Raw genomic sequence first — 18,219 nt, 5'->3', positions numbered from 1 at the left:
CACTAAAAAGTTCCTATGCTCCACCTTTTTATCAATCCTCTCAGCTATTCACACCCCCAGCTCTGGCAAACACTGCTGTTTACTGTTGCTATAGTTTTCACTTTTGCAGTACGTCATGTGGTTGAAATTGTGACCCAGAAAAGACTACCAGTTATTTACCTAACAAAAATTGGTTTATTTGGGATCAATAAAGAGTTACAATTTCTGGTTTGCTATGGTGAGACACATACAAGTCCCCACAGTAAAGGAGCTCTTTTACAGAAAGGAAAAGAAAATTGGGAGGGCTATAGTAAACAAAGAGTCCATGGCTTCTGATTGGTTGAGCTGTTGGCCAGAAAGAACTGTTGGGCTCTGCTGTTGTCATAGGGTATGAGCACTCCCCATTCTGGCCTCTCAACTGTATTTTAATTGCAATTTGTTTATTAATTTTTCAGAATCATACACTATGTAGACTTTCAGACTGGCTTCTTTCACTTGGTAATATGCATTTAAGTTTCCTCCATGTCTTTTCATGGCTTGAGATCTCATTTCTTTTTATTGCTGAATAATATTCCATTGTAACGGATGTAACAGTTTATTAAATCATCTTTGGTTGTGGCTTATGATTCTTTTAAAACATTATTGGATTCAATTTGCTAATTTTTGTTGAGGATTTTTGTGCAGGATTTTATTTTTTCACTTTATTGCACTTCCCAGATGCTGCATTTTTGGACAAATTGGTTTGTGGCAACCATGCTTTGAGCAATTCTATCAGCACTATTTTTCCAACAGCATTTGCTCACTTTGTGCCTCTATGTAACATTTTGATAATTCTCACAATATTTCAAACTTTTCCATTATTGTATTTTTTTGGTGATCTGTGATCTTTGCTGTTAGTATTAAAATTTGTTTTTTGTTTTCTATTTTTAAATTATGTACATTTTTTAGACATAATGCTATTGCACACATACTAGGGTATAAATGTAACTTTTATATGCACTGGAAAGCCAAAAAATTAGTGACTCACTTTACTGTTATATTTGCTTTATTAGCAGTGGTCTGGAACAGAACTTGCGATATATCCAATGTATGCCTGATCTATGTTCATGAGATGTTGATCTATAGTTTTCCTTCCTTACTTGTTGGTTTTAGTCTTAGGGTAATGATGGCCTCATAGAATGATAATGCTTCTATATTCTGGAAGGGAATGTAGAGAATTTGTGTCATTTCTCTTAAATGTTTAGTAGAATTCACCAGTGAAACCATCTTGGTCTGATGCTGTTTTGGAAGGTTAGTAATTATTGCTTTAATTTCTTTGATACAGTGCTATTCATAGTATCCTTTTCTCCTGTGTGAATTTTAGTAGCGTGTGTCTTTCAAGAAATGGGCCCATTTCATCTAAGTCATTAAATTTGTAGGCACAGAGATGCTCATAATATTCCTTCACTATCTTTTCATATTCACAGGATCAGTAGTGATGACCACTCTTTGATTTAGTGGGCCTGTGGCCCTGGGATATAACTGTTATAAGTGCTTCTCAGCTTTGTTTCTCCCTTAGGTGAGACCTGAAGGCTAAAAGGGGCAAGAGTTAGGTAATTATCCTTCCCCCAAGTCTGATAAGGCTCCAGGGAGTTTTTCCTTGTTAGATAGAACTTTGTTATAGAAAATGTCCGGGGCTTATTTCAAAAGGATTACTTTCCTTCTCCACCTGGCCAAACATGGGAGGAGTTTCCTCTGATCTTTACATGAGAACCTGGTGGGGGTCCCAGAAGTAAAACTCAGGAACATGTTAAAAGTATGGGGTTCCCAGGAGTTTATAACTCTCAAGCATGTTCACCTGTACAGCCTCCAGCAATTAATCAAAGTTATTAAGTGTTCCTACCACACTTTCGCTGTAGATAAGTTGATCTATATTCTCTGTAGTGTTTGTCTCTCCAGTTTTGAGGTGGTGGTTAGTCCTGTGACCTCAATCCTCTGATGAATCTAAGAAAAAAATACTGATTTTTTTCCATTCATTCAGCTTTTTTCTCGTGAGTGTGGGAAAGACAACTTCCAAGCTCTTTACATGTTTGAAGCGGAAACTGGAAGTCGAAGTATCTTTTCTTAAATTTTGTACTATGTGCTTACATAATCTATTTATTTCCCCCACTCCTTCCTCAAATAGAGAATCTCACTCACAGTTGTTAAAACTAAGGTGCTACTATTGTCCACAGTACATTTGATTAATATGAAATCAGCATTGAACTAACCATACAAAGAAACACGGCTCCTGGAAATATTCGCAGAATGATCAGAAGTTAAGTACCCACCCAGGCATCATAGAAAATGAGACATTTTACTACCTAGGTCAATCCACAACATCAATACCTTGAGTCTTTCATTCAGATTAGTAGCTCAAAGACAGCAGCAGTTCAAGTCATGGCTTCAATCAGTCTAAGCTCAAGGGTATTTGCAGGAAATGCCACTCAGACTAAATGGCTCAGGGTGACCTTGCTTATTCTCTTAGTATTTCTACACAGCCGGTTTCAAACATGTATTACTATGTTATCTCTCCTCTTAATACTATACAAATTTCCAATATTCTTGTAACTCTTCCTTGATAGTACAACTAAAGGCTTATATTTTCATTATCTCTGTAAACACAATGCATAAATCTTTTCTTTAGGATACATGGCCCTAAACATGTTTGGACTTCTTTAAAGAGGCTAATATTAATATGAAAATGACATTTCTACATAGAAATATTAACATAGAATAAACTAATTTACATTAAGTGGAAAATCAGTGAGGCTATTACACATACGTGGCTTAAGTAAACAAGTATCTTTTTAAAGCTTATTTTCTTTTAGCATCAGTAAGTCTGTCAAAAGAGCTAGGGATATAACAGATTCCAAATCCTAGACGTGTTATTTTGTTACTAAAATTTGGCAGACTTTTCTCAACTATGTCTTTCCTTCATCCTCTCTTCCAGGAAATTAAATAACAATGTACAAATTCACAATGAATTTAGTAAATATATTCATCAGTTGGAAAAGGCTGTGACATCATTGAGGGCTAATTTCAAGTATGAAAAGATACTTCTTTCAAAGAGAAAAATGTTTACCTTAATACTGCTAAGAACAGCTATAATAGAAGTAAATTAAGTAGAAGAGCAACCTAGACTAGCTTTAGTCAATAAAATTGTTATCCTAGCTGTAGACAAGAATACTTTGATTTAACTTCTAGTACTAACCCTGCACTAATTTTGAAAAAGGAGAATCTTTACCATTAATTTTACTTTTTACAACAGCCCACAGGTTTGAGGAGAACTTAGAAACTATGGACAAAGGAACTAAAGGTTTCTATTCCATTCTTCTAAAAGGGTTTAGATAAACATTTCCTGAAAAACTACTAAATGCCATGACCTTTATTTGTATATTTTAAAATGTAACAATACTATAAAGTACATATTATCCTCATTTTACAGATGACACTTTCCTTAGGTAGACCCAGAAGTTAAATTTAGATGTGGTTACAAAACTTGTATTTTGAAACATGGTTTTAAAACATTAAAGTAACACTTATTTAAAAATTTTAGAAGTAAACAACAAATTCAAACTTAATTTCATTACTCAGAGGCAACCACTGTTCACCATTTAGAATAAACGTATGTATACCTACATATTTATACATACCTATATATCTTAGCGATATGCAGATAAGTGAATCAGTGGCTTCCTGCTTCCTCCACTTAACACAATAGGAACCTCTTTCCATGTAAATATTTCAGTATCTTTTTAAAAAGGTTACACATTATTCTATTGAATGACTGTACTTACACATGATTGATTAATCTCCTCTGACTGTACACATGGACTGTCTCCAATTTTGTGCCACAATAAACACTGCAATAATATTACTGTACCTAAATCTTAGTACATATCCTTATTTCCTTAAGATAAATTTCCAGAGGTGAAACTGCCCATAATACATGTTCTTTAATCACATATCAGTTTGTGTTTGAATCATTGGGCCTCTTTTCTGAAAATGCAATATAAAATGCAGTATTAAGTATCTTTGTGAAACTCAAAGGGTCTGGGCTCACTGTTCTTTAAAAATCCAGTTCTAACATGCTGATTACTGTTAGTTTTACACAAATTAGTCTGTAGTAAATACTAGTCTTTATTTGTGGGTAAAGAAAAACCCTGTCAAACTGAACATAACTATGTTGTCTTTTCCAAGGGCTAGTCGTAAGCCTTTTTATTTGAAGTTCGAGAAAAGCATGAGACTACTCTAATGCACTGTATCTTTTGGCTAAGTGAGATGAAATATAACTCTTGGAATAGGAGTGTAGATAATGTAACTGAGAGGCAGAATCATGTTCACTACTAAATTCCTGCCAAATGCTCAGCTACTTAGTGAAATATCAGTTTTTAATAACATAATGAAACTGTAACTTAGTCTACTCTATTGACTTTGAAAATGTCATTCTCTTATGCAGCACTGGCTGGATAAAAAAGCCCTTTGCTATGTATCCTAGGATTATCTATGTTTTTTGAAAGACCAAGAACATATGAATGCTAGGTCCTTGGGGAATTAGATAACTAAAACAGTGCATTTAATTGGGAAAAAAGATACCCATTTCTGCTCCTCACATTTAATTCCGTTTTGAAGGGCTATTTGTAGCTCAATGTGCAAAAGAGCTGGGTTCTGTGAATTATGGTACCTCTTCATTCATGGTGATAATTAAGTTTTCTCTAGGGTATTTTTGAAATGCTTTGATAAACACAAGCATAGACAAAACAGGCCTTTTTGCACAATAGGAAGGAAGTCAGTTAGCTACAAAATGCTAAGTAGAGTAAGACTATGTGATTTTAAAACAATTTGCAGATTCAAAAGAACTCATGATTTTTTTATTTTTATAATGTTTCCTCTCAATTTATGGATTACAGAGGCATATAATTTCAAATGCTTATCAGGCTCATTATCTATATTATAAAAATTAAATAAACCATCTACCTTTCAAAGGTATAGGTCATGTTGTTTATTTGTTCATTTTAATTCTTTTTTAAAAATTTATTATCTTGAGTGTAAGCTCACTGAATGCTGAAAATAGTTTCTTAACCCAAAAGATTTATTTATCATTATGGGTAATATGCATTTAGTATTTACTGGAGATCACTGAGAGAGTCAAGGCAAGTGACTAAAATAGAATCTTAAGACCTAAATGAACAATTCTCAAATTAGGGGGTCTGGGAAGGAAAATAATATCAAAAAGGCCCTGTGGTTTAAAAAAATATTCAATATGCTTAACATACATATTATTTATTCTCTTGAACTACAGAAAACAAATCCCAAATTCTTGGCTTGTGAGAATATGCACACAAAAAAGTACATACTCTATGAGTTATAAAACTGTAAGCACTATATTTAAATTTTGTCGACAATGTAATAATGCAATTTCAATTGCTATTCCCAGTATATCATAATATTAAGAAAATATTCAGTATACTTCCATTAAAAAAGTGGAAGAAAATAACCATTTGACAACCATCAGAGTAATGACAGATTCAAGCGAGAATCTCAATGGACACTAAAACCATTGAGTGAAAGTTGGAAGAAACAGTGTATTTGTAGTATCTTCCCATAAGTTACTTATTATTTCCAAAGGGAAAAAACAAGTAATGTTACATTGAAGACACCACTTTGTGTGTATTATTGTGTGCAAATAGGTAAATACAGTATGGTGTTGAAAGGCATTTCTGTATAATTGTTTTAAAGCAAAAAAATCAAATATTGCTTTGGGGGTCAATAATGCTTAAGCATAAAGGATAAGGAGAGGATAAAAGGACCCACAGAGTTGTAAGGTTTCTACATTTTACATTAAGTAGTGCAATACTAACTCCAAGTGAACTGTGAAAGTTAAGGACTTACTTGTCAAAAATAGGTTTAAAAAAAAAAAAAGCAAGACCCCAAACAACATACTATCCACAAGTTACGCACTTTATAAACAAAGACACAGGATAAAAGTAAACTGTTAAAAAAAAAAAAGATATACCAGGCCAAAAGAAAGCATAAAGGTTAGAGTAGCTATATAAATATCAAATAAAATAGATGACAAGACAAAGATTACCAAAGATAAAGAGATATATTTCTTAATGGTAAAAGGGTCAAATTAATCAGTAATAAGATACAACATTTAACAGCAAAGCTTTAATTGTTTTTGTAAATAAAATTTGATTGGAACATGGCCCTGCCCATTTATTTACATACTGTGGATAGCTGCTTTCATGCTACAATTGCAGAGATGAGTAGTTGTAGGAGAGACTGTTAAGTCTCACGAAGCCTGAAATATTTACTACCTGGTCCTTTACAGAAAATGTTTGCTGATTCCTGCAAAAGAATTAAGTCACAAACAGAACATGTGTATTGTCTAACAGTAGGTAAGTCAAAAACAAAGTTGTAAATACAATTCATAACTGAAAAGAGGAAAAGAAAAAAAAAACCAAAGTAAAATAAGGTCATGTGTTTTTTAGGAAATACACCTTGATTAGAGGTACCTGTAACATATATGAATAAGCTTCAAGTAGAAGTTGAAATTCAGGCACATTTTCATTTAACTTATAGTCCCTATTCAAGACAATCTCATTATATCCTTAATGTAAATAACTACTCTTTATAACATAAATAAAGCTGAAAGGTAATTAATCTGACAATTTCCCCCCAAATACAGCATTAAGTTTTAATGAGTATTTTTTTGCCCTGACATTAAATAGATGGCAGTTTAGTATAAACTCCAATTACCCAAATTTTAAGGAAAGCAAATGCAAATGATATAAGGAACTGTGTTAACATATATTTGAATTCAAACTCTTCATCGCAAAATTTTTAGAGAATTTGAACAATTCTAATATAATGAAGCATTTACTTAGTTTTTTCTCTCCATTAGGAAATGGGTGCACACACATAGAAATCACTTATAAAGCCCTGACTTATGGTAGTGGCTCAAACTTGCTTAAAATACTTTTAAAAAGAAGAAAAAAATACACACACATATACACATATACTCGTTTTTAATCTGAGGTACATGGAACCAAAAACAAAACAAAACAAAGTACCCAATGCCCAATGTAGTAAGGTCAAGAAAAACAATAGGAACAATATGAAAGATGCTACAAGAGACAGAAAGACTAGGAAAAAAAATGTGAAGAAGAGTGATGATTAGTACTCACCTTTAAAGCTGAAATATAATTCTTCCTCTTCAGAGAGGAGATTAGGATTAACAGGTTAAAATGATTGTTACTTAAAAAAAGGCTGAAACATATACAGACTCTCTGCTTATATAGGTCTTTAAGAATAGGCATACTGAATGGGTTAAATAAATGCACACTTGCAAGAATGGACTAGATCTGCACTGTCCAGTAGGATGGCAATTCAAATTAAACAAAATTAAAAATTCAGTTCTTCCATTGTACTAGCCACATTTTAAGTGCCCAATAGTCACATGTGGCTAAAGGCTTTGGTATTGGAGAATGTAAATACAGAACACTTCCATCATCACAAAAAAGTTCTATTGGGCAGCACTGAGCTGGGCTCAGTGTCTTGAGATGTCTAAATTATAAAGTGAGCTTGATTTTCCCTAGAGCTTTTTGGTCCATTTATTTATTTTACAGAACTTGTTGGTTTTTATTTTTACAGAGCCTTTTGCTCTTCAGTCACATCTATCCATTTAAACATTTTCATATTAAATTGAAAATGCATGCAGTTTCAAAAGAGAAATAGAATGTACCCCTTAAAGAATGAGTATCAATTTAAAATGCTACACAGCATAATGCTTTTTTAAAAAGTCTGCACAAAATGTATACAAATACATAAAACCATTATCTGATATTTAATATAATTAGTGAATTATGAAAATATATTTATGTTTAATTTCTAAATATAAATTTAGATATACGGTTGAAAAACAGAAGTAAATCTAAGGTTTGCTTAAGTCAAAGAGAGATACAAATAGTGAAGAAAGCACCAAGTACAGCCAATGGTTGTCAGAGTATAGCAATAAAATCAACTAAAGCATTAGTATGAAAACTTTTTAACTACTGCTTAGAACATTCGATTCAATAAAGAATCCTGAAAAATTCCCTTGTATTTAATACATGAATGAGGATATTTAACTTATGCTTTAAAATTCAATGGCCTAATTGAAAGCTATTTAAATGAAAGACTATATTAAATGAAATTCACATCAAAATTAACAACAAATATGTTTCTCAATATGTAGCAAGGGTAGAATCCAAGCTATCTGTATGTAAATTATAAAATCATAATTAATTAAAAATGATAAGGGTAGGTCAATGTGCAACATTTCAGAGAGTAAAACTGAAGCTATCCATAAATAATTCTACAGGTTATAGTTTTTTATGTGACAATGTAGTCACTTAACACGAGCTGTTTTCTAATTTTTATACACCATTTCTGTAAATATTCATTGCATTTTTAAAAAGTTTAGAATCTATATCATGTATCTTACTACATTTTAAATGCAGTAATAAAGTTATCTTAAATTCACTGAGTGAGGGTAGTGGACTCAAATGAAGGTAGTCAAAAGGTACATACTTCCAGTCATAAGATAAATACATACCAGAGATGTAAGGTACATGTTAAATATTATTAACACTGCTTTGCCTTATAATATGGAAGTTGTTAACAGAGTAAATCCTAAGAGTTCTCATCACCAGGAAACATTTGTTTTTTCTATTTCTTCAATGTTGTATCTATGTGAGATGATGGATGTTCACTAAACCTGTTGCAGTCATCGTTTCATGATGTCTGTCAATTATATCTCAGTAAAACTGGCAAGAAAAATAAATTACTGATGTCTGTTTTAAAATCTAATCATAATGAGAATAAATATAACAAGCAGAAGAGAGTGGAAAACAATTAAGGAAAAGGAAAAACCTTCAGAAAAAACAATAATGGAGGTTAAGAAGAATATTCCAAAGTAAGAACCAAAGAAAGCTTTAAGCAATAAAATCCAGAAACAGAAAGTAAAACTTTAAGACCAAGTAAAAACATGTGTCAGATCAGGTTCTTTACTAAATTAGTCATTAGATAATACTTTGCTATTGTTTTGGAGTCACAAATTACCTTCCTTGCCCCACCTTCCCAGTAGATAAATACATTATGTCTATATGCTGAGATTCACAGTTTCTGGACTTATTTTTCCACCACTTAAACTGTGGATCATTGCTATCATATGAGAGTGTTTGTTCAATTCCTCTTGCTGAAGTTTCACCAGCGACTCTTTCTCTTCCAAACGACCTTCTAATTGGGCCTTTTGAACCTCTAGGGAGGAAGCCTAAGGACGAGGGGTGGAAGTAGGGGAAGAAATTGAACAAAACAAATAAACAACATGTTTTCTCTTCACAGAAACACACTTAAAGATGTCCTTATTTTTTGTTTGTAAGACAATCGTATCAAAAGACATACATATGTGCTATAACTTAGTCAACAATTATGTGGTAACTTTAAGTAATCTTGAACAATACAAATTGGGAAGAAACATTCGTATTTTTAAGTCAATGCTAGCAGCTGAAATTTTGCAGAAATTACTACAAATTACTATGTAGAAATACTGTTAAGATAACCACATTAAAGCAGAAACAGGAAATCTGTAAATGTTATGCCTCTTCTGTCACTTATGCTCTGTAGTTTTTCACCTTTTAATCTTGGTCTGTTCTTGTCTTCCTGGTAGTAGATGGTCTATTCATAGCTACCACACCGAAGCAAGCATGATAATGTAGACAGATCACTGGACTTAGATTCAGATTATGTAAGTCAACTTTTTCACTTAGCTATGTGACTAACCTTGAGCAAGTAACTTAACCCAAGACTCAGTTTCATTTGTAGGATGAAAATATTTTTTAATACTTAATACTTATATATTAACATATTTGTTAAAGTAAAGAAGATTAATAAAATATTTCAAGGAGATCCTTTGCAAATTATAAAGTTCCAAACAAATATGAAGTACTATTACTATTATCACCATCCCTACAAGCAGAGAGTTGCAGCTGTATACATACATACAGGTAGCCATTTGTATGTGACATCAAGAACTGGGAACCCCTTTGTATTCTTTGCCCCCTTGAAAGCAGCAAGTGCTGGAACACAGCACACATTTAATTAATATGTAACAATTTTAGGAAATACAAGTTTTCACAGTGTGAGAGAGCCCTCATAACAAACAACTGTCAAATCACTCTTAGATTCTATTATCTCCTAAACAAAATTACTTAAGAAACAACATAAATTTATCCAAATTCACCTTTTTCACAAAATAAGACTTTTTAATTTCACTGCAAATGAGAATGCAACAGATTCTTACCTTAATGCTCAGTTCTTTTCTTATTTGTTCTGTTCTATTTAATTCTTTTCTAAGGACATCAATGGTTTCTTCTTTATCTTCCCTTTCTCTTTGTAGGACTTTAATCTTTTCCTCTTGTACTTTTATTTTTTGTTCTAGGTCTTAAAACAGACAAACAGTCAGCTATATATTCAAAGGTCCTATACTGACATTACCCTGAAAAGGTTTAGAAGCTATTATAAGAACAAAAGAAAGACAACTACAAAGAAGAAGCAGTATCTTGCTGGAAATAAAAGTTTTACAGTACTTGATGAATTAAAAAAACCATCAAGAAACTCTTCCCCCTATGCCAGTATTCTATAGAAAATGCCAAATCTCCATGTCTTTCCCTCTTCCCTTGTTGTAAATATGATATATAGTAATGAAGGGAAAAGATATCCTCAGATTTAAGGATGAAAAAAGAAAGGGCAAAACTATGAAAAATTATATAGGTAGATGTCTGTGCTCTAAGGGAAGTGAGTTAATGTTTTTGATGATCATTTCAGCATTACTACCATTAAGAAGCTAGTAACTAAAAGCTACCTAGCACTGCCACCTGCTGTATGTTCCTTTAATTTTTTTTTTTAATTTTAGATAGGGTAATCATTCCATATAATTCAGATTTCAAAAAAAAATGTATTATTTTTTCAATTTGATCAATCTAACTAAACTGCTTTGTGAAATGTTATGGCAGGAAAAGGAGAGCTATTTAAGATGTGATTTAAGGTTTGAAAAAATGAGAATAGAACATAATGAACAAGAATACTAAAAGCCACTCATGCTTTGATTTTCTTCCAGCACAAGATGTGTTAAAATACAGTTTATTAAATAAGCTACTTACTTGCTAGTTTACATTCTCTGTCTATTAGTTGATTCTGTACTTCTTTTCTCTGTTCTTCTTTCTCTATTAATTGAGCAATAGTTCTAAAGTTATAAAAAAAAGTAGAAGAAAACATAAATGAACTGTATCATTTTTCTTCCCAACAAGTAGTTTAAGAGGAAATTCATAAGAATAGTAGTTACCCTTTGATTCTGCCAAATATGTACTTTATATCTAAAACAGTGATAATTCTATTAATTTTATCTACAAAAAGCAATGTTATATGTCTTGGCTTTTGTAAATAGTGCTGCTATGAACTTAGGGTGCATGTATCTTTTTGAATCGACGTAACACTGTAAACTGACTATACTTCAGTCAAAAAAATTAAAAAAAAAAACAATGTTCTTAGTAAACTGAATCATTTTGTTTTTGAAAAACACAAAATAATTAGAGTAGACAACTAGAGATTTTACTTTTCATTTTGTTGCTTGAGTGACTCATTCAACTTTTTCACTGTCTCAATTTGTTTATTCAGAGAATCACATGTGATGCGTAAATCTTTGTTCTTCTTTTCAGCAGTTTCGTTCCTGAAAAGACAAGGAGATGAGTTGGTATTTTTATGAAGGAAAACAGAGAATAGAGAAAAGAAACTCAGAGTGTCTTCTTTACTATTTCTTCTGACCAAATTTCATAAGCTGCATGGAAGAGGAGGAATGTTATATGAACAAACAGGACATAAACAGAGTAACTCTAAAAGACAATAAAGATACATATGTTCTGGCTGACTGAGGAGGTAAAAATTACTATGAAATGGAAATGTGTGGGGCATTACCTACATATTTATGGATATAGAGCTTTATTTACAGATAACATTGCATTACACAATTTGCTATAAAATACATGCTTCAATCTTTATAGTTAAGTCCAGAAATTGAAACAACTTCTGTAAAAGAATGAGGTCTTGAAAAAAGATAAAACTTACACCTATCATCACTAGCCTCTTGGGCATAATACATGTTTAATTAAAAATGTCAAACTAATGAATTAAGTGGTTGAGGATTTTGTTTTTCTTGCCTCTTCAAAGTCTGCATCTAATAGTCCTGCTTATTTTACCTGCAAACTAAACAAAAAATCCTTTCCAAAGTGATACTTTGACACCCAATTATCTTAAAAACATAAAATATCCTTTTTACTTCACTGAGTACAAAGATAAACAAACTAGTGGCACTGGCCAAATTTGGCCAGCCAAGTGTTTTATTTGTCCCACACAGAGTTTTTAAAATTCTGAATTTAATGCCTTTACAAAGTTCCTATCATTACAAATGACCTTCCCAAGCCAGCTTCATTCATTTGTTATCCACCTGGCCCCCTCAAGGCAGTTTTATTTCTGGGCTCCTCAATTACTATCTGGAACATAAGCAGGTCCTAGGAAGTCCATATTTCTCTTGGACCACTGCCTCATTTCTCTTACAGCCTGACTTAAAACTAACAATCCACTTTTTCAGGGCTGCCTCAAATAATCAGACTTTGGAAAAAGTTGTTCTTGGGGGAAAATATCCTGTTTAGAAATCACCTTGTCCTCACAAACTTTCCAGATGCTATACATTTTCCACCTTTCATTTTTATTGATAGGCAAACAAAATAAGCAGAGATCTTGCAAAGTTAAAAATTTTACATCTCTATATTAATACCACAGAAAGAAGAACATTTTTTTCAAATCTTAACCAATCTTAAAGTATAAAGAAAAATAAGAAACAAGTTAATTAGAGTGTTTTTATTTCTATTGTTTGGTAGAAAATATACAACTGTTCCTGGTCCTCCTTATAATTCATATATTTTAAAACTGGCCTAAAAGATAAAAAAGTTTGACAAGGGAGGGAAAAATGATCAGTCTCACACTTTGTCAAGAGGTGTATAAATTGGCATAGCCTTTTTGGAGGGAAACTTGGCAATCTATCAAAAATTTAAAAGCACATACCCTTTAAATCAGCAATTCAACCCATAAGAATTTATTCTGCAGATGTGGTCATACATATAAGCAAACTATGTTCAAGGACATTAAAGGACAAATTAAGAGATGAGTTAGATACTAACACCCAAATTTCTATGTTATTTGGCTGAATGATATGAGAACTGTTAATTATTCAACCATTTTTGATTTACAGAAATGCTAATTCGTATCGTTCAACCTAATATGAATTCTGACAACTAAGGTCATTCAACAATTATTTATGGAGTGCCTAACCATGTATCAAGCACTGTTCTAGGCCCTAGGGATTTGTCAGTGAACAAAACAGATGGAATTTGTCCTTGTGGCGCTAACACCCCAGATGACTAATGACTGAATAAACGAAAGTAGAGTCAACCAGGAAGAGAGATCTGTATTCCGTTTCCAACTGTGATCCTGAGTCTGAGTAAGCAGTACTTCATTTCACTATGACTGACATAAGCTTCTTATTAACTACTTACCTTACAATAGAATTATCAGAATACATGAACATTCACACAAGGATTTTAGGGACACAGAAAAGAAATGCTGTCGGTTCACTCTAGATTTTAACCCTATGCAGTAACTTTTACTTTATTAATTTACCTCTGAAGAAGTTCCATGTAGGATTTTGTCAGTACTTCATGTTCTTCAGCCACAGACTCTAACTTCCTATTATGTTGAAAGAGATGCTCAATATCACTCTGGGCTCTTTCCGATTCAACCTGCTGTGACTTCAGCAACACACCAAGCTCTTCGTTTTTTCTCTCAACGTCTCTCAACATACCAGCAAGTGTCCGTGCCTAAGAGAAAATGCAGTAAGAGACTCTTCCACTATCATTTATATAATATGCTCTGTTTCTACAACTTAAAATATTTACTAAATATCTAGTAGGCAAGCATCTACTGGGTTAATTAAACTTATTATGTTAGTCATATATACTTATTATTACTTAACTGCTTCTAATAAATCTGACACTGTTACAGTTTTTAAATTAGTATACTGTTCTACCAAAGCAATCTTGGGATGACCAGATTCATGGAAATGAACATAATCATAACACGAAGGTAGCTCCAGATACAGTGCTCAATTAAAAGGGTATGGTCTTTGGGGCTAGCCATCAACACTAAACCATGAAGTCTGCACACATCAGTTTTCCCATATCAGATAAAAATTAAGAAGAAGATGTTAACTACATCACAGATGCTTAAGCACACACTTAAAAATTAAGCTAACACAATCAGGGAACACAACCTAGATTTAATATGAAAGTATCTGTGACATGAAACATTAAAGCAGCAGGAAAGTAACTAGAATGAGAAGTAGACTTTCCCCTCTCTTTAGACAAAAAATAGTTATTTTGAAAATGTCATGAAAACCTAAATCCCTGTTTTTATGACAGAGTCTGTAAAAAAGCAGTAATATCCAATTATTTAGTGTTATTTTTAGAAGAAGCCTATCCAGTAAAATGGATACAACATTAAATTCTTCAGTAAGATAAAAGACATGTCCAATGCTTTGAGAAGGGAGAGGAAAAATATTATTTTACTATCTCTAATTTTCTTTATTGCAATTCATGATAAATTCAACACACCATCACTCAAGATAAAAATTCATGTTAGGACAAGAAAAAAAGGGGGAAAATGATTATGTTTATTTATACTTTTTAGAATACATTTACTCTGAAAATATTTAAAAGGTATTTTGTCATTGATTGTAATGCCTCTTTTAAAAGTCAAAGGATTATATTATAAATCATTACAAATGAAATCAAGTTGCCTAGATTCCATCTGTATCTGCTGAGAATTTCATATTACTGCAGAAAGTTATCACTCATAAGGCATATATTATATACATAGCACAATGCCAAACTGAGCATCTGCCATGTGCCAAGCACTGTGTTAGGGCCTGAAGACACAGAAATAGTCTGACATGGTAGGGGAGCAAAATCTATCACCCCAAAATGTGCTACTTTGGCACACAGATTATTTTAAGCTGAAAATAATCAAGGTGTAAAAGACGCAGGAAGTACCTTTGACCCTCCCCCTAACTGCCCCAAAGAATTTAGATAGGGGACTATTCCAGGAAGGGAGCTACACCAGATAACTACAGTATGACATGAACTAGGAGTGGTAGACAGAGAGGAACCTGGCATAGTCTTGTTTGTTAAAATTACTCTCTGTGTCACTGTTTTCACACTGCCCAGCAAACATCTGTTTACCAAACATCTGCTCTTCCTATCTCCCTGTGAATTATCTTCCTCCCTTTTGAAGTCCCAGAACCCTGCTCCCTTCTCCTTAGCTCAAAATAGCGTCTCCATTGCCTGACTGACCTTTGGACCTTATATTCTTAGAACTTGGCTTTTCTCCTGTTAACCTGTCTCATTGTCAATTTAATTATTAGGCCAGCCAGAAAAACCTAGAAGGGTAGAGGAAAAATTTTCCTCTCCAGTAACATCAAGGATGAAGGTGGGGGTCATATAATTTTCACATGGTATGAGAAGTATTATAAAGAGGGAAGCACAGGGTAAATACATAGAGGATCACCAAAATTGTGGTAAGGAGACGACCAGAGAAAACTTCCTGGGAAACGAAGGTATGAAAACTAAAATCTGAAGGATTATTAGAAGTTAGGCAGAGAAAGAGGAAAAGGTATTCCGGACATGAAAGAGCAAGTGTAAGGACAGGAAAACATAAGAGTACATCAAGTTTCAGAAATTGCAGAGCAATCTAATATGTCTGACTGCAGAGAAAGCAAAGAAGTGCAAAGAGATGTACAATGAGAAGTAGTTAGAATCCTTGTGCAGTAAGTTCTAAGGAATTTAAACTGTCTTCTGGGCTAAATAGTGAGACACTGAAGGATATTCAGCACAGGAGCAAATGCCTCAGGGATAATTGTGGAAGAAGAAGGGAGGGTAGGACCAAATAAAGAAGAGAGATGCTTTTGACTGTATGTAGACGGTAGTAAGAGAGCACTAATGGTAGGAAGACTAAGTAGAGGCTTTGCTGTGATTCATGTGAAACATGAAAAGGATTTGGCTGTAGCAAACAGGGGTAAGAACAGAGATATGGCAGAAAAAAGTAATATTTAGAAGGCACAATCCACTGAACTTGGTAAATGACTAATTATAGAGGGTAAACTGTGATTTGCAGGTTTCTTGTTTGGAAAACTCTAAGAAGAGCAGAGGACTATACAAGACAGAATAAATTTTAAAAAGGAGAGGGTCATAAGCTCAGTATTTGTTCACTTAGTTTGAAGAGTTCACTGTATATTTAAATGGAGCTATCACGAGGCATTTAGTGCTTAAGAAAAAGGATCTGAACCCAGCATACAAAATTGGGGGCATTAACATTCCAATAATGATTGAAACTGTGAATCTCTTAAATAAGAGAACATAACCCTGGAAAACCCAACATCTAAAGAGTGAGTAGAAAAAAAAGAAGCCTATATAGGATATAAGAAAAGAATATCCATTAAGGTAGAAAAAAAAATCAGAAGATAATAGTGTAACCAAAATTAAAGGGGATGGGGTTTCCAGACAAAGGGAGGAATTGTGTCAAATGCTAAGGACAATTTACTTCAATCAGAGTACAAAAGATAGAACTAATATTTTGCATATGTTTTATTTACTTCATCTATTTTTCTTCTAATCAGACATGTCTTTATATTGTACAAACCTCTGTCTCAGCTTGAGTTCTCTGACAGCGATACTGAGCGATCAGTCTATCAGCCTGTGCAAGGGCCAGAGCTTTTGCTTCCAAGAGATCTTGCAGCCTGCTTTCTTTGGACTATAAGAAAACATACCATTAATCTTCATCATTTACCAGAAAACAATCTATTAAAGCTTAATTGTTACACATTAATTAAAACAAGCTTGTACTCACGGCTAATGTGGTTAGTTTCATTTCATATACATCCATTATGTCAGATATTCTCACATCATTAATTTGATCCTTTACCTAGGTTTTAATAGAGCAGAAAATCAGAAATTGTGTTATCACTCAACCAAATTAAAAAAAATGCCAACTATGAAACTAAATCATTAAAACTTAGTAACAAAGGAAAAAAATGAGTGTCATATTGATATAGGTGGATCACAAACATTTCACTAACCTGGCTATTGCAGGAGAATATCTGGGTAGATATGCTTGTGGGAATTTAAAGCGTATTTCTTAAGTTGGGGGTGGTGGGATGGTAGGCTGGCTGGGGAGTACTAGGGGAAGAATGATAGCTCTGTTAAAATATTGGAATTTCATGGCTGACTTTTTCTTTCTTTCCACACTTTCCAGAATATTGTTACTTTTTATATTAAAAGATAAGGTTTCAATGATCAAATCTGCATCTAAAGTTGTTTAAATAAATGTTATAATGAGGGCTGATATTTAGTTGGTATGTACCAGGGAGAATCCCACTTATAATGGCTATTTAACACTCACCACCACTCCAGATTGAAGTTTCTCTATTAATTCCTCAATGTTCAATCCAGGAACTCTCTCTTTCAAAAGCGGAGGAGTTAAACATTTTACTGATGTTGGAAAACTGTGATTTAATGACTGCAAAGGCATTCTTCTGGGCATATGTTCTGTTTCCTGTTGTCGATAGGCATTGTTTGCTGCTATACTTTCTCCAAGTCTGAATGGGAATCAAAAATTTTAAAAATTATATAAAAATAGAGGGAAAAACAGAGTTTATACAGAACCAGAGATTTATTTAGAATAGGTCTTTCTGGGGACATAAGTCTTCAAATATTTCTGAAACAACCTCAGAATCTATGATGAAGCAGGATTTGGGGAAATATCCTAAATTTGCCAGAGGAAACTCTTTTACACTCACAACCCTTTATAATGACAACTCCGCCTCTGGTTTGGAGGCACTAGAAACTAGTCTGTGAGTGTGGATTGTTTATAAAAATTAAATACAAAGTTACTGTTAGTGGCAAGAACATCCTTCTGGCCAACATCACCTGGCCTTTACCTTCACCTTTCTCCTTTCTCACTCAGTATGTTCTCACCAACCTGACTTCCATTTTGCCCTTTACATTTATCTTG

The 18,219-nt window shown here is 33.2% G+C and overlaps 1 protein-coding gene and 1 long non-coding RNA gene across 5 annotated transcripts in view; one reads left to right on the top strand and one right to left on the bottom strand.

The window, feature by feature from the left end:
• The first annotated feature begins 1,237 nt into the window (after positions 1 to 1,237).
• Positions 1,238 to 11,968, top strand: LOC140697675 (uncharacterized). 2 transcript variants are annotated; one of them, XR_012074882.1, is made up of 3 exons: positions 1,238 to 1,269; positions 9,713 to 9,790; positions 11,760 to 11,968. It is a non-coding gene; the product is annotated as an uncharacterized lncRNA (long non-coding RNA). The 2 variants fall into 2 exon arrangements; XR_012074885.1 differs by having other exon boundaries at positions 1,244 to 1,269; positions 9,716 to 9,790.
• CIP2A (cellular inhibitor of PP2A) overlaps positions 6,157 to 18,219 on the bottom strand; it is a 31,773-nt gene continuing 19,710 nt past the window's right edge. For 2 of the 3 annotated variants that reach the window (XM_006215914.4, XM_072965656.1), the window contains 8 exons: positions 17,608 to 17,803; positions 17,056 to 17,130; positions 16,849 to 16,959; positions 13,777 to 13,973; positions 11,657 to 11,770; positions 11,205 to 11,287; positions 10,346 to 10,485; positions 6,157 to 9,316 (listed from right to left, as the gene is read on the bottom strand). In XM_006215914.4, the coding sequence (XP_006215976.1) occupies positions 9,146 to 9,316; positions 10,346 to 10,485; positions 11,205 to 11,287; positions 11,657 to 11,770; positions 13,777 to 13,973; positions 16,849 to 16,959; positions 17,056 to 17,130; positions 17,608 to 17,803 (1,087 nt within the window). In that variant the 3' untranslated portion in view covers positions 6,157 to 9,145. The remainder of the gene's footprint in view (positions 9,317 to 10,345; positions 10,486 to 11,204; positions 11,288 to 11,656; positions 11,771 to 13,776; positions 13,974 to 16,848; positions 16,960 to 17,055; positions 17,131 to 17,607; positions 17,804 to 18,219) is intronic. The other variant, XM_072965648.1, reaches the window with a different exon arrangement.

Source organism: Vicugna pacos, chromosome 1 (assembly GCF_048564905.1).
Source record: "Vicugna pacos chromosome 1, VicPac4, whole genome shotgun sequence".
Taxonomy (NCBI): Eukaryota; Metazoa; Chordata; class Mammalia; order Artiodactyla; family Camelidae; genus Vicugna; species Vicugna pacos.
This window is presented reverse-complemented; position numbering and strand designations above follow the sequence as displayed.